Source organism: Myotis daubentonii, chromosome 8 (genome assembly GCF_963259705.1).
Source record: "Myotis daubentonii chromosome 8, mMyoDau2.1, whole genome shotgun sequence".
In the NCBI taxonomy this organism is placed as follows: domain Eukaryota; kingdom Metazoa; phylum Chordata; class Mammalia; order Chiroptera; family Vespertilionidae; genus Myotis; species Myotis daubentonii.
In genome coordinates this window covers 55,194,146-55,211,153 of record NC_081847.1, presented here as the reverse complement: position 1 = coordinate 55,211,153, position 17,008 = coordinate 55,194,146, and the positions used below count along the sequence as shown (strand labels likewise).

The following is a 17,008-nucleotide window of genomic DNA, read 5'->3' as shown; positions in this document are numbered from 1 at the left end:
CTCCAGGCTAAATTATTCCAATCCCAGCAGCAGTTTTCCATACGCTGTGTCTGCCAGGATCTCCCTCATCTGTGCACACGGAGGATTAGTCGTCTTGAGTCCTCCCTCTGGTGCTCGGCGTCCAGAGCTGAGCCCACGCTTATCCCGAGCACAGAGTCAGCGCTGAGGCCCTGGGGGAGCAGCGTGGGTCCTTGTAGAGGGAGCGAGCATGTGTCGGGATGCATTCAGGGATGGTTCTCAGACAAAACATGCTCATCGCATGGCACAGATGGGACACGAGGTCATGCACCGTTTGTGGGCAACTGAAATCGACAGGCCCTTCTGTGGAAACCGCTGCTGAGTGATATGGGCTGCGAGAGGTGCAGCAAGTAAACAAAGCTTGATCAGGTGCATGTAACTGAGTAGATTCGAAACCCACGAGAACGTTGTAAACATCCTGACCACACCCTTACTTTGCCTCATGGAATCTGGCTATAGAACAAAGACGTGGCTTGCAGGCCATGGCACTGTCTCTCTAATCAGAGGGCAGCGTCCCACCCAGACCCAGCTTTATTCTCTTGTCTGTCTTTCCTAATTCTTCACTGCGACCCCTCATGTTCACCCATGGCCATACTGGTGCGGAACCCTTTCTTATCAGCAGCTGAATCATCTCACTCAGATGTCACATCCCACCCCGAATCCACCATCTTGGTCCACAAGGACAGGTGCCAGCAACTGGATTTCCCATCCCTGTGAAATACTTTCTTCTCTCTGGCCCAGGAGCTTTCCCGGATCACCTTCTCAGTGTGAGGTCTGTGCTAGGCACTTGCAGGGCAAAGGGCTCCTGTCATCGAGGAGCTTCTGCTCTTACGGGGGACACAGGCCAGTAGACAGGTGTGAGGTGCAGGTAGGCAGGTGTGATGGTCGGGTAGACCGGGGTGGCGTGCTAATGGTAGAGGGAACGAACAGAGCCTTGGGGACACCTTGCTTTATGCAAAGGCATGTGCTGGCGGCATGGGGACCTGTCCTGCTGGTGGGAGGCCGGTGGACCCTGGGGTGACGTTGAATGGATGGAAGAGCAGTGACTGAAGCTGAGCCATCCAGCCTATGACTGTGTTAGAAAGGGGAGACTTCTAGGAAAGCTCTGCTTTCTCAGATGGGCCATGAACACGTCATCTGTCTGCTGCTCTCTGATCCTCTAGCCGGGCGTGCCAGGGACCGACACTGTGCCGGGAGCCATGGCCACTTGCCGACAGCCAGTGCTAAAATACAGCCTGCCCCCCAGGGGCTTGCAGCAGCGGGGATGTCCCACAGCTTGTAGGGGCCAGGCCCTGGTTCCCCTGTACCCTGGTTAGTACGCAGTTCTGGGAGCAAATGCGACACGGCAGAGGCCTGCATTTGAATGGTGTCCCTCTCGCTTGTTTTCCTAGAGCTGCTGCGGACTGAGTGGAAAACTCCCCGTCTCAACACCCACGAAACACAGTTACCAGAACCAGGAATAGAAAGACACCCACGGCTTTTTAAGCAGGTCAGCGGGGTGACTGAAAGCCCCAACTTCCCTCAGACACACTCTCGGGACACTGGGCCGGCAGAGCAATTAGAGACACAGTTGCTACTGAGAAAAAAAAGTAGCAAATGCTGCTAGATTTAAATTTTTCTTGTTTGTTAAATTGGACTCTGGCCAAGTTATAAAACTGAAGATTTAGATTTTAGAAGGAAATGCAACAGCCTGCTGGTTCCAGAGTGACAGCAGGTCTCGCAGAAACCAATGTTGTTATGCAACACTGACGAGGGCAAAGAGTCCCTTGTGCGAATCTGTGCCCTGCACTCTGCTCAGATACAACCGGGGTGAGATCTGAAAGCTTCCTGGGTTGTTACTGTCATCACCACAGCACATGTGCCCCTGGGTCCACTCCCCCATTGAGACAGAACTTGGTGGGGTCTGTATGCTCCCAGAGACACCTATTATTTCCCTCCAAGATAAAACATCTTTAGCTAAAATTGCTGAAAGTGAGATTGCAGGTGACCAATTCTGTTCGCGTCTCCCCATGGGTGGAGCAAATCTCATCTCTGTGGGGACCTGCATGACCAAAGGAGCCACTGCTGTGCCCAGAAAAGGCAGGTGTCTGCTTCAGTGAAGAGTTTGCTTAGACACATGGGGACTGCACCGGGGGTGGGGGGTGGGGTGGGGCATCCACCAAGGAGACTCACAGGGGAGGGTCCTGAGCCTGGACGGTCAGTTGGATGTAGCTGGAACATCAGCTCAGCAGCATGGCTTCCTCTGCAAATGAGCCTTGCTTACCTGTGCCGTGTGGTGCTGTGTCCTGTTCACCCGGGTGGCTGTTTGCTCAGTTCTGAAACCAGGGATGTTAGCAAATTTGACAAACCACAGGTTGGGAGCTGCCTGGGGCGGTGCTGTGAGAAATGATTCCACCACGGCTCCCAGATTCAGGCCTGATCACAGCCAGCCTGAATCTGGAGCAGCAGTGCAGCTGTGACGTGTTTGCTAAGACCCTGCACCGAGGACGCAGCCCAGAGAAACATGGGTGTTGCTGGTTTGTAGCTGCGGGCAGCAGGTTTCGTGTTGTCATTACACAGCTGAATATTCTGGGGCAATTCTCTTAACAGGGACTTCTCACCAGTCTCATGGTTTGCTATGTAGGTGCTTGTGTGCATGTGTGTGTGTGGCCATAGTAAGTGTGTATAGGTGACTGTGTGTGAGCGTGTGTGCATACATGTGTGCATGTGTGGGTGCATGTGCTCCCAGGTGAATGTGTGTGTAGGTGAATGCAAGTGTGCACACATAGGTGTGTGTAGGTGAGTGTGTGCATGTAGGTGAGTGCACTGAAATAGCTGAGTCTGTAATGTTTAGTGAGAAGAGAGGTGAAGGCCAATTGACAGAGCAGGTGGCAGGAGGGTGGGTTAATGGTGGAGTCTAACCAGCGAGTGACATGATTTGGGGGAGTTCTGAGGCCTCTCTGACAGCGAGTCCCTCACCTCAAATGGAGGGAGGTGGACGGGGCTGTGCTGCCCAAACCTGTTGGAAACTCGGACTCAGGGCCCGCTCCCACCCCACCCCCTTTACAAGATGCCTGGGATCCATCCTAGAGAAAGTTCCAGAAGCTGCCCCCCATGTCTGTCTCTCCTGCTCTGCATTTATTGGATTCTATGAAAAGAACAGAGGCTCTTAAGAGGCTATAAAGGGACCGGCTGAGCAAGCGAGCATCGCGCCAACGTTAACGTTGGCTCACCTAGCGATTGCTGGGGGCCAGTGCAGGTGGGGGCGGCGGGGCGTCCAGGCTGCTTCTGGGCCGAGAGAGCAAGGCAGCTGTTAAACAGCCATTATTAAAGGTGAACTTCCATGAACTCACCGTGACAGAAACACATTACAGAACAAAGCTCCTCAACTCCCAGGTCCTGCATGTTGTTCTCATTGCTGGTGAGGTCACTGTGTCGGTCTGAAACTGGCCCAGGTGGGGGTTCACTCCACAGAGGTCAGCAGATGTGACAAGTCAGCCCCTGCTGATGGCGGGGGCCTCACCTGCGGCCGCCTGTCTACCTGTTCACCTGCCTGTCCACCCGCCCTTCCCTCCGGCCTGCGTGCCTCCCTCCCCCGGGAACCTGCTGGGCGCCCTGCTTCCCCCCGTCTTCCCACAGGGCCAGGCTCAGCTGGGCAGAGCCCCAGAAAGCTAGGTCAGTGGGAGGTTCAGCGCCTCAGGCCATCTGCACATCTGGCTGCCACCAGGAGGCCACTTACTGTCCCCACCCCAGAGGGGAGGCAGCTCCTCAGCAATAACGTTCACGGCTGTGAACCGGGCAGCAGCTGTCGCTCCCAGACATGCAGCTGGGCAGGACCGGCCTCCGTGGTCTCTCCCTGCCCTGTGCACCCAGGTGGGGCGCGTCTTCCAGGGACCCAGCGCCTGGCTCAGCGCTCAGTGAATGTGTGGTGAACTGGACGCTTGGTCCTCACAGGGCGGCTGCCTCGTCTGGGATTGAGACCATCCACAGAGAGAGGGAGAGTCAGCTGCCCCCACTCACCTCGATCTGGTCCTCCACCTGGTGGGTGCTCACAGCCCTCTCCGCAAGGTTGACCGGGCATGTCGGGTGAGCGCCAGGGTGGGGCTCCCTGAGGCCCCAGTCCCTGGTCTAAGGTGGCAGGAGCCACAGCCTCCACCCTCCAGTGGCCTAAGCTCCTGTCTGCCCCAGGCTTGCTGGGGGCAGGGCTCCAGAGGGTGAGCGCTTCCCGTCCGTCTGCTGAGGCGGCTGAAACTCACCAGGCTCCCATGGAGGCTCACACGCTCTGTGCTGCAGTTACAGCCTGAGCCCCAGTTGCCCCCTGGGTGTGTGTACATGTGTGCACATGTGTGTGCGTGTGCACATGAGGTGGGAAAGAGGCTTACTCCCGCCTCCTCTCCGCTGGTGTGTCCCAGAGGGCCTGGAGCCGCGTCTGGGGTGCTGTTTGTCTCTGCGGCTGAGACGCAGGACAGCAGACAGTGTCCTGCCTGGGGTGAAACAGCTCCACCCAGTCATATCTGAAAGGGCGAGTCGTCTCGGGGCCTGACCACGCTGCTGGCGGCCTCGGGCACCGACTCCCCAGCCCACGGCGGGAGCCCGGCGCAGGCTGCCACCCGCCCGCCGCCCCCGGACCGGACCGGACCCACGCGGCAGCAGCGGCGGTGGGGCGCGTGCCCTCGCCCGAGGAGATGGAGGAGGAGGCGATCGCCGATGCCCCCGGGAACGAGACGGAGGACGTGGACTTCCTGCCTGGGCTGGAACTGGTCGATCTACTGGACCCCCAGCAACTGGACTGGCCCCTGGAGCCCGGGCTCAGCTCGCCCTGCGGGGGGCTAGGACTGCGCCCTCCATCTTGCCCTGGGTCCTCCATTTTTGGGGCAGCCGCCATGTGCTCAGGAGAGTGCCTTCTTCCCGGAAGCCCAGGCCCCTGCTGGCCACGCCCAGGATGACCCGACTCGCGCCTGGCCAATCGGCGGGGCCCACAGTCCCCTCTCCTGCCCTCACTCCACCCCCCTTTAAAACCCCCTGTCCCATCAGGCCTCTCTCTCTCTCGGCCACTGGAGCTTACCGTTGCATCGGTGAGTGTGGCAGGGGAGCCAAACCCGGGTTTGAAATAGATGACTCTTTGCTTTTGCATCGGACTGACTGGCTCCCTGGGGGTCTTGGGAACTTTGAAATCTGGGCACAACAATATCAACGGGTCACAAAACTGAAAACAGAAGACGCTCTGAGGACCGGCTGCCCCACCCCGAAGCGCTGGGACCTGCTCTCCTGCTCGGGCTCCTTCCCGGCTCCCGGCCTGCGTTTGAGCCAGGAGCACAGGCAGCATTGCTGGCGTTTGCCTGAGCCCCTCAGGAACAGGGGCTTCTCCAGAGACACACCCAGAAGAACAGGGACATGGACACCCTGGAGTTGGGCCAGCTGCCTGGAAATTGTCAGTGAGACCCACACTTGGCCTCAAATAATGGCACTGGAGCCACCAGGCCTGCCACGTCCTCCCCCAAGTGTGGAAGAAAGGAAATGACCTTCGTGCAAAGTGGAGGGCTTCTCTGGATGACGGTCTGGAAGTCCCACAGTCACACCTGTGGAGGGGAGAGTTCTGCATGGTGTCCGGGGCACGACGCTCACAAACGCGACAGCCTGAGCAGCCTGGGAAGGAGCCCCACAGGCTCTTAGGTGGGAGAGCAGCCTGGTCACGGTCCCTCGTGCAGCCGCCCTGCCGCCTCGTGAGGCAGGAGCATCACCGGCCACATGTTCCTGGTCTCTGGTGTCCTCCACTGTAGCCACTGCCTGGCAGGGTTCACAGAGGAGGACGTCAAGGGGCTGCCTCAAAGGAGGCGAGAAGGTTCACTCCAGAACCCGCCGGTCGTGCTGACCAGGTCAGCCCAGAGGTCTGGGGACAACGGGATTTGAGGACAGGCCACCCTATGACTGCCGTCTGGCTGCCACGTGTGCACAGCGAACCCCGTTCCACAGCTTGCTAGCGAGGGCTGCCCTCTGCTTCTGTAGGTTCTCACATCTAGTTTCACAAACCAAATAATCAGAAACCAGTGGCCTTCCACATTCTTCGTGCTTGCTGCACACAATGTCCCCATAACGGAGACCCTCAGCCATGGCTGCCCAACAACCAACTCCCAGGGCTGGGACCTCCCGGCACACCAAGTCCCCTGCTCTACAAGCTGGGACAGGGACAGGGACAGGGACAGGCTGGGGTGGCGGAGCGCCCCCTGAGGCATGGAGGATAGCCCGCTTGCTGCCACAACACACCAGACAGAAGAGCTTACAAAAAGGGCTTTTATTAAATGGAGGAGACACCTGTTTGGTGGGTCAGATATGAAATATACAAAACTTTACATCAGATCTGAGGAGCAGGAGCGGACGCCGGACTGTGCTGGAACCTGGTCCCGGAAACATAGGGACACAAGTTTCAGGGACCCGGGTGTCGCTCAGAAACGAGCCCTGAGGGTCGCAGAGGCAGCCCAGGCCTGTCCACACGTGAACACAGCCTCTCAGGAACCCCTGCACATCTGGTAACTCAGTGTGAAAAGCACAGGACGCCAGGTTCTTGCCACGTCTGCCTTGTCAGAGCCCGCCTTCGCCCTGAATGGTATGGTGTGGAATTTAAAGGAAAACGCCCTCCAGGCCCACAGGAACCACAGTCCTGTGTGGCCGAGCTCCACAAGATCTTTGGCATGGCCCACGCTTCCTGTCACGGTCACGAAAAAAGTAGACTTTCTCGTAGTAAAACTTCTCAAAACACCCATTTCTGCAAAATAACGTTTCTGTATATGGAGCTTTGCGAATAGACACGTCTTCCTGGAGAGAAGGAAACCCCATGTGAGGGCCAGCACAGGACGTCGAGGAGTCACAGGAGGGGAGGTGACGTGTGCGTCCACCCTGGGGAGCCGTGCAGGTCACATGAGGTCGAGTTCCGCCTCCAGCGCCGCGGCCATCTCGTCCGCCTCCGAGCTGCTCCCCTCCTCGTCCTCACAGCTGGACTCCCTGCTGGACTCGCTGGCCGCGTCCTCGTCGTTCAGCTTCCTCTTGTGGCCCCTGAAAGAGGAGAAGCACCTGCTGTGAGATGCTCCCACACCGCACCCGCCCGTCTGCCAGGGGCTGGCAAATGCCAAGGGGCTTCCAGCCTCAAAATGGGAGCAAACCACAGTCCCGAGGCGGAGGACACAGGCAGGGGCACCGACCCAGGACCACAACACAGGCTCCCTCTGCTGCCTTCATGTGCATTTCAAAGGACCGCGATGTGGGTGGACAACAGAAGAAACAACTACAACAAAAGACCCACTGCCGGCGAACAGCAAACATGCTCAACCCCAGAGAACACAAAGACGTAAAGAAAAGCGGCAGAGGAGTGAGAGGCCCGTGCTCCCTGTCAGCTCCAAGGCCTTGGCTGCTGTGGAGCAAACCGGCTGGAACAGGGCTCAGGACAGGCCCGCACCTGCCCCGGCAGGAGCTCAGGCGCGAGCAGGGCCTCCAGTCACTCTGGGTGGCTTCAGGCCTCAATCGGCCCACACGGCGTGGGTCCAGTTGCAGACGGGTGGATGGTAGGCAGGCAGGCCAGGTGCTGTGCCAGGATGAGTGACGTGCTTGTCCAGCCCACCTTGGAGCTGCCACCTCTCTTCCTAACACACAGCAGGCGCTATGCACGGCCATGGGGCCCAGGACTACCTTCCACCTAAGAGCCGGGACAAAGTGCTCTCCACAGGGCTCCAGACGGTGTTGGCTCTGATTATACAAAGAGCCACACACACGGCAGGCCACCAGGCCCCGGGGAAGATGGGCGAGTCTTACAGACTCAGAGACAGGCCATCCCAGGTGGCGCCCTGGCAGCCCACTGTTTCCTCAGGCAGCTGTCAAAACTACTTGGATAAACAATAAACTGCAAACACACCGGCACATTATATAACCAGCCAATGCCATCATACTTCTTTTTAAAAATTTTCATTTTTTGCTAATCTTCACCCGAGGATATTTTTTCCATTGATTTTTAGAGAGAAGGGGAGAAGGGCGGGAGGGAGAGACTGGTTGCCTCCCATACTCGCCAACCACTGAGAAACACCGGCGAGGGCGCTATCACCCTTGTTATGGCCCTGACGACCACTCAGCTCCCTGACGAACCTGCAGACTTGAAGAGGATGCGGTGAGACGTGAACAGCGCGTGGCTCTCCCTGAGGCCTTGCTGGCCCAGAGGTCCCACTGCGCCGAGACGGACATTCAGCCACAGCTTGAAAACGGTACCCGAGGAACCCACCTTGTCCTGACTTTACCCCGACACAGGACCGCGCAGCGCAGCTCGTGTCACAGGCCCGAAAGGTCTCCTGGAGAGACTGCTCAGATGGTGATTACCTGTGACAGGTACGGTACAGAGCTAGGCAAACACAGCATGTGTGCAAGAACAGCATGCATGTAACACAACAATGTAACATGTTTCAATCACACGCAACACGTAACTATATGCAGCATACATGTGCAGTGTAAGCAAACACACACACTGCAGCAGCTCCACAGTCTGAAACCACAACTGCTGATGTTAGGAAAACCTTGTAATTTATTTACGAAACAGAAGAAACACTACCAGCAAGGTCAGAAGGCTTTTACCGAGGGCTCTGCACCTGCAGAGTAAAGAACATGCCCTGGGTGGATGAGGATCCAGGCATCTGTCCCCATCACAGATCTCGTTCGAGGTCCTGGCCCGCCCACCTGCGGTGGGGACATGGGACCCACGAGGTCACTTTAGTGTGACGCATGGCCACGTGGTCTTGTGAAGGAAAACCCCTATTCTGTAAAACTACTGTTTGGAATTCTCTGCTATTCTTTGGACGGCTTCTTAGTCTGAAAAAGTAACTTTGCTTTCTAGCCTGCTTGAATAGTGAGGGAGATAAACTTAGCTCTCTGACCTTGTAGGCCAGAGACTAGATACATCCAATGCCATGCCAGGTGCATTTTTTAATTGGATAGAACTATAGTTTTCAAGGCCGCTGCCAGCAAGCACACAAAGGGCTGGCTCTTCTATAAAAAGGGAAGTTCTGCTTGTAGCTTTGCTTAGATTTAGATTCATTTCCCTGAGCCCGCGGCGGTGAATAAAGTGTAACTCCAAACTCTCAGAGCGCTGTTTGGTTCTGGTCCGGTTTTTCTGTAACATAATTGGTTCCCTGACATTTCGGGAAGTCTGGGTAACCACCCATCGTGGCCTCTTGGCCTCCGGTGTGGACTGGGTTTGAGGACCGGGGGAGGCAGATAGGCCCCCGGGAGGCGCCGCTCTGCTGATTTAGCAGAATTGAACCGGGGGAACTCCGGGCACTCCCAGACCTCAGCCCAGGACCCGGCTGGCATTTGGAGGGCATGGACGGACACACCTTGGGACCTGTTGACAGAATTGGTAAGGTAGGGGCCCCAATCCCCTACCATTTGGCCCACTCGGAATGAGTGGAAGGGGAGCTTGATCACCTCCCGGGAAGCCACAGAGCTCCCTTAGGAATTGGGGATTTATTTGGAATTTGTAATTTGTTTTGGAATTTGTTAGAATTTAGAATTTATTTTATTTTTTTAAAATATATTTTATTGATTTTTTACAGAGAGGAAGGGAGAGAGATAGAGAGTTAGAAACATCGATCAGCTGCCTCCTGCACATCCCCCACCGGCGATGTGCCCACAACCCAGGTACATGCCCTTGACTGGAATTGAACCTGGGACCCCTCAGTCCGCAGGCTGACGCTCTATCCACCGAGCCAAACCGGTTTCGGCTAGAATTTAGAATTTATTTGAATTTGGGAATTTGTTTAAACTCTGAGTGAACAGCTGTTTGTTTGTGTGGGACTAGCCAATTTGCTGCCGAGAAGGGGGACTGGACGCAGTCTTAACTCCTCCGGTAGGTTCTCACCAAGACGTTGGTAGAGAATTCTGTTCGGGACATGGGTGCCAGGAGTGCCCCCACACCCATTTGGGGAGTTGGGCATTGTTTTGTTTATCTGCTCAGCTCCAGTCTGGGCTAGTCTACTGAGAGAGTGTGAATATGAGTGCTTATCTATTTTGGCTGCTCATTACTGGTCTGTGTGAAGTGAAAGCTACTTTGATTTATTTTGCATTTCTGTTAATTCATCTGGCTAAACGTTTGGACTGGACCCGCGATGGGCTGCAAAAGTCTCTAATAGTTCTCAGAGTCTTTTGCTCGCCATTACAGAAGGAATCAGCCCACTTCGCTAACAAAAATTTCTATCAGTTGCTCTTACCTGGGTTGAAAATTCGCTGTATTAAATTGAAATTTTGAAGTGCTAGGGTAGATTTAAAGGCTAAAATAAAGGCTGGATAGGTTCCAAGATTGCTTAGTTCTGAGACTGCTTGTAAAAAGCAAGAGAGAAGTCTTTTCAAGGTAACTATTTGCTTAGCAAATTAACGAAGTAATAAATTTCAAAGAACTTGTTATTTATGGTTTTCTTATCTCTTTGGTGGACACGGGGGCCTTGCAGCTCCACAGGACGGAGAGATTTACTGGCCCTGACCCTAAGGCTGAAGTTATTATTAACTGTCTATAGACCCCGTTAACCCCTGATTGTGTGTCTAGCGTGGTCTGTTGTCTTTGTGATTATGTGTTTTATTTAACTTGCCGTTTTCAGTCATTTATTGGAATCCTCATGGAGGACATGGCCTGGTCTTTCCCTTCCTCCCTCATCCTGATTCTGAAAGCATCTGTAACTGGATTTCAGGTGGTCTCCAGGCTCTCTGTCTGCAAAAAAACCTCCCTATGCACCCATTATCTTTCCAGGCCGACTAAGAGTCATGATTCCCCACAGGTCGGACCCCAGCCTCTGGGAGGGAGGACTCTATAGGAGCAGTCTAAAGTTTTCTTTGAAACTCCCACTGTTTAAAGGAAGACAAACAACTGGACTGGAGGACAGGGGAATTGGTCGGAGAGATCAAAAGTAAAAAGAAAAATCTGTGAGGGAAAGAAACGGGCCTGGGCTGAGACAAAAAAAGGGGGATGTTAGCAGTTATGTTACTGGCTGCAGACTGCTAGCAGGTGCGTTATCAACTAACTTCAAGGTCACAACAAGTTTTCTGTAAGCACAGTCTTTCTCTGCCCTGGTTTATTCTTTTTAACCCTTCCAATGCTAAATTAAACTGATACCTGTTCTTAGTTTTGTCACAAAAGGTCTAGATATATCTTAAGAATAAAAGTACTTTAAAATGTGTTCATAAATATTAATCTAAAATTGCTGACTGTTCACTTTTGGTAATCATTAAAAGATTAAGGTTTCTAAGAATAAAAAAATTCTAATACATTAAAAACAACTGAACTCCCAGGAGAAAAGCGGAGGAGAAACAGACCTGAAATCCGCAGCCGCCCTGGTGATTTAGAAGTTTAGAACTGTTTACTAGGCAGACTCAGCCCCTGAGAGCCAGGTCAAAGAAGGGGGTAATGGCTGCCTGAGCTGCCCGCTGCCCTGAAAGAAGCAGCAGCGAGACAAGTAGGGAAAGCTGTGGATAGAGCTAGCGAAAGCTCCCTGTTTGCAAATGTACTGAAAGGGTTCAGTACCTGTTGCTGCTGGAAGAGGAGGGGCTAATATCCCCTTCCAGTGCACTCCCTTGGAGGAGGCCTGGTTGTTGCTTTGCCACAAAGGGGACTGGTGGGAAGTCAAGGATAGCAGGGCCCTGTAACTAATAAACAGGGTTAACAAAAGGGCAAAGAAAAGAGCACTCTCCCTGGACCTGGGAGCCATCAGGACTTTGAAATTCTCCAAGAGAGGAGAAGTCTGATTCAGAGACTGGCCGAAACCTCCTTGGGTTAGGAGAACTGGAGGCTGCATATTGAACTTATAGACTGCAGTTTTCTGGGCAGATGTCCAAGCCCAGTTGTGTAGAGGTTAGCTGCCACTGTGCAGCGAACAAATTTCTCCTGTTCCAGAATGCATTTTATGGAGATTGTTCAGACTGTGTTTGCGGCTAGAGAGGAGAAAAATGACCGCCGTACACAAGCCCTGACTGTGGCTTGCAGAGAACTGGACAAGATGATTCCCCTGCTACATTCCCAGGTGCTGGTTGCAGCCAAGACCATGAATCACCCTTTATGGCATTAGAGCAATGCCCTATGTGATGGACTTGGCTGATGCCTTCTTCTCATGGACATGGCTCCAGAAAGTTTTGTTTTGTGTAGAAAGGGTCAACAGTGAACTTTAGTTGCCCGCCCTCAAAATTATTTGTATAGCCCTACCATGTGTCATGTTTGGTAGCAGGAAATTTGGCTCCTGAAGTGGCTATGCTGCCAATATTATATTTCATTGTATTAATATGTTATATTAACCTTTGATTCTCTTACAGGTTTGAATGTAGCTGTATCTGCCAAGAGGGCAGGTGCCCAACTGGGCAAAGAAGAATACCCATCAGATTTTGGTATCTATTAAGAGACAGTTAACAGTTGGCAGCCTATATACTGTCTTGCAGGCCTGTGTGACCATGCCCATGTCAGGGGTGGTACAAACCTCAACTGTAGGAAACTGGGGAAGGCCTGTTTGAAACAGAAGGAAGTAGTAAACGGGTAAATAGTAGCCCTCTGTTACAGGAATTACAGACCCTGTGAGGTCCTGTGACATGTGAGACCCTGTAAGGAAATAGAGCTCCTTTAGTCCTTTCTGAGAAAACAAGTCAAGTGAGGGGAGCCCTACTACAGGGGGAGCTATAACTATCTATTTGAACGTAGACATACTGTAAATTTCTTCTTGCCATTTGAAGACAGTTATATTACTCTGAAGAGTCCATGAAAAGGGACTGGCAAGGAAAATCAGAAAATCTTGGAGCATATCAGGTCAATATGTTTTTCTCCTTATATAATTCCTCTGAAATTTGGCAATGCTTAATAAATCATGGCAATACATTTCTTTACATAGATTAAATAAAACTGGTTCCTAATAGTGGTTTTATTAATGGAAAACTTTGACTGGAGTATCATGTTTTAAAGAGACCTGTCTGGACTCTGAAGACTTGAAGCCAATAAGAGTGCCACGGGAAAAGCCTGGTATCCTGCTTGGGAGCCCTGAAGATGGCTGGTGCTGGAGCGTCAGGTCCATGCCCTACCATCACTGGCAGTTGGTCAGAATAGAAGGGGAGCAATAAGGACGCCTCTGCATCCCTGCAGAACCCCCACTCACTCTGGGCTGCAACGAGTAGAAGGCCTACTGAGATGGGCCTTAAAGCCTAGAGCGTGGGCTCAGGTGGAGTTGCTACAGGTGAGGGATTCACCTAACTCAGCAGATACTGCAGGCAGGCCTGATGGCAGTTGGATGGCTTGGCTTCCTGGCCCTACGGGGCACATTAAGATTCCATCATGAAATTCCGGCCAAAGTAGTCAGTTACCATTCTTGTTGTGTTTATGCAAACATCAGGCCAAATTGAATACAGTAGATAAATTAGTCTTGATTTGGCTTTTTGATAACCATAGAGGAATTTTAAGGAGAAAAATCCTATTTCAATAGAGGTTGTTAAGACTAAAATGTTTTCTTTCCCTTCCACCGGACCATTTGTTATAGTTTGTCTCTGCCAGGTCACAAGCCCAGCTCCTTCTGTGCCCAGGACAGCAAGGAGCCTGACTGGAAGGTGCCCTCTGACCAGACACACCCGCTGCAGATCACCCCCAAGAAGACAACGGACCTGGCTAATCAACCTGCTCCAAAGGATTCAGAGAACACCCTGCTGAAGTCTTCCTTACACTTCGTTTCTTATCTTCTCTTAAAGGCAAAATGCTCTGGTATTTCTGGATAATCATTGTTTTTATCTTTCTAGTAATTCTCATTTTGTCTTTTTATGAGTGCCGCAGGAACCCGAGGCTAGTCCCAGGAGGAGAACTCTTCTGCCCTTGCTGGAATACAGAAGAACCATAAAATTACTGCTTCCTACATAAAAAAGAAACAAGATGAATAAAACAGGAGTTATCTGAGACCTGGACTGCAAGGGGGGGGGGGCGGGTAATCTGGATATAGCTCCTTCCATTGACAGGACAACTGTTAATGCTACTCATGGCCATAATCCTAGGACCATGTCTTCTAATTCTGTTAATTTGCTTTATCTCATCCCACTTATATGCCTTTAAACTTCAAATGGTCCTACAAGCCAGAAGCATTCCCTACAAACCTCTCCAAGAGGAAGAAACGGTATGTCAACCCCTTGGACGTCGCCCTTTTTCAGCAGGAAGTAGTAAAAGATTGGTCAACACCCCTGTTCCACCTTAACATCCCATGGTTGTTGTACCACAAGGCTGAAAAGCTTGTGGGACAAGGTGGGGTAATGTGAAGGAAAACCCCTATTCTGTAAAATTACTGTTTGGAATTCTCTGCTATTCTTTGGACGGCTTCTTAGTCTGAAAAAGTAACTTTGCTTTCTAGCCTGCTTGAATAGTGAGGGAGATAAACTTAGCTCTCTGACCTTGTAGGCCAGAGACTAGATACATCCAATGCCATGCCAGGTGCATTTTTTAATTGGATAGAACTGTATAGTTTTCAAGGCCACCGCCAGCAAGCGCACAAAGGGCTGGCTCTTCTATAAAAAGGGAAGTTCTGCTTGTTGCTTTGCTTAGATTTGGATTCATTTCCCTGAGCCCACGGCGGTGAATAAAGTGTAACTCCAAACTCTCAGAGCACTGTTTGGTTCTGGTCCGTTTTTTCTGCAACAGTCTGTCTCCTGTCTCTGGGAGGCCACGTCTGGGGCAGAGGAAGGACCACCTGAATCTGACGGGCAGGCTCTGCTCCCGAGGTGGCACTGGGCAGTGTGTTTGCTTCTGTGGATTTTGGATCCTGGTCGATTCCATGTGCCCACACCTGAGTCTGTGCCTTTTGATCACATGATCTCCATCGATCCATCTCCAAGTCTGCTAATCCTTCTGCAGGTTCAAATCAACGCTGGGGCCCTCTGGTGGATTTCCATTTACGTGTTACACTTTTCATTTGCAGCGCTCCTGTCTGACAGTGTCTGCTAGATGAGGCCTTGTCAGTAATTCATTGTCTGAAGCCATGGTCTGTGACCTCTGACACCTGCTTGCCTGTGGTTGTCTTCCTGTGTGGGTCAGACTCTGCTGTCTCTATGTAATGTTTTTGCTAGAAAGTGGACATTTTAGTTCCCATGTTGTAGCAGCCCTGGGTCCTGGTCTCCCCTCCCCCCAGGCTGGTTACTGTTGCTGTTTAGTGACTGGCTGGACTGTTTTGGTGAAGTCGCTGTCCCCAAAGTGTGGGCTCTCTGGGCTCAGCCTCGGGCATGGGCACAGCCCTTAGAAAGACAAAGGCAGAAAAACAACGACACCACTTTTTATCTGTCGCGCTGAGCAGGTGTGGACAATGAGCACAGTCACGTGTTCTGAGGGGAGTTTGATTGGCACCACCTTCCACAGAGGACAACTGTCAGCAGCTTACAGGTTAAAAGCGCAAACACCTTTCGACCGGCAATTCTGCTTTCAGAAATCCACCGAGTGATGCGCTCAAGTGCATGGGGCAGGCCCCACAGCATTGCTTGTGACAGAAGAGACTGGACACAGTGCAACTGTGTCCACAGATGTGATGAATGCCCAGGGGTGCACTGAAGACGGCAGGGCAGGGCAGGAGCAGGCACGATGGTGTGTAACCACGGCTCCAGTGGGGGAGCAAGTGAGAACCTCACTGAGGAAATGCTGTGTTTCCTCCATTTTAGAGATGACAAACCCCCAGTGTATTAACGAGAACCTTCCAGGTCAATCCACCACCTGGAACACCTTCCACACCTGTGTCCACATGGAAACATGGGGTCGGTGCTCAACCGAGGTGGGTGGGCTGGACACGCGCCAGGAATTCAGCCCCTGAAGATGGGGCAGTTTTCCTTGTGCGCCACCGACCGGATGGGATGGCCACGGCGCCAAGACTGACATTTCCTGGCACTCGGAGAACAGTCTTTGGTGAGGGAAACGGCTGTGACCACTGTCCACAGGTAACGATGGAAACTGCTCCTTCCTACCCTTCTGACCCGACGTCTTCACTCAGCCGCCGACTCTACAAAGAATCGGAAGGAAGTCTTACATGACCTTCAGGTCACCCTGAAGCCACGCCTCCAGGCAAAGGCCAGTGCAGCGCCCACTGGAAAAGCTCTGGTTTGGGCAAATGCTTTCCAAATGCACCGACTTATCTCAGGGACTGACCTCCGGGAGCCGAAGCCCGGCTGCCGTGCGCACAGAACAGGCATGTGGTGGCTGTTGATCTGAAGGAGGAACGAGTCAGTTCCTGGCAGAGAAGCAAAAACACACCCCTTTCTACTTCCGAGAAAACACACTGTCAAGCTCGGTGGCATTCAGATTCCTCAGAACAGCTTGGCCCACGGCATTGGCACGATGTCCTGCCAACCGCACGTGTGGCACCAGCACGGGCCCTGCCATCGCACGGGGAAGTCGTCATGAACCGAAACAATTCACACGCAAACAACAAAAACCCCAACAGCACTTTTTACTGAATTTCAAATGAAACACAGTGTGCTCAGCTCAGCGGCACTCGGCCCAGTTGGAGCACCCATGTCCACTTCCGCCCCAAAGGACAGGGCCTGCAGCCACGCCAGTCCTCTCCGGGTCTTTGAGAAAACACTGTTCCTCTTTCTGAGAGCGAAGACAGCGCCAGGTTAAAAACGCCTAACGGGAGCACATGCCACAGATCGATGAGATGACACCTCACATTGGGACACCACTCGGCAAGGCCCCGTCCTCATGCCCCTTCCCCAGAAACGCAGGGGATGCTCGCAGAAACGGAGACGCAGCGAGCAGAGTGACTGTGTGTGGCTTGTCGTCACCCAGCACAGATTTATCACGTCAGCTGGGCAGCTCGGCCTCAGAGCCGCTCAGCTCAGAGTGGCCACCTCGAGGGAGGTGTGTGTGTGCTTGAGAAACTGCTGAAGCTGGAACAGGGACAATCTGCCCCCACCTGTGGCTGGAATTCCTGCCTGGCCATGGCTGTCACTCACCTGGGCACACACAGCTTAGGGGTCAGACCTGAAGGGCGTGAAG

The 17,008-nt window shown here is 52.9% G+C and overlaps 1 protein-coding gene across 6 annotated transcripts in view; it reads right to left on the bottom strand.

Annotated features, from left to right (window-relative positions):
* Nucleotides 1–6,274: 6,274 nt before the first annotated feature.
* The window catches only part of CTDP1 (CTD phosphatase subunit 1), a 40,298-nt gene continuing 29,564 nt past the window's right edge, over nt 6,275–17,008 (bottom strand). For 5 of the 6 annotated variants that reach the window (XM_059706434.1, XM_059706436.1, XM_059706432.1 and 2 more), the window contains one exon: nt 6,275–7,047. In XM_059706434.1, coding sequence (XP_059562417.1) covers nt 6,982–7,047 — 66 coding nt within the window. In that variant the 3' untranslated portion in view covers nt 6,275–6,981. Of the gene's footprint in view, nt 7,048–14,653; nt 16,011–17,008 lie in introns of those variants that run through there. The other variant, XM_059706433.1, reaches the window with a different exon arrangement.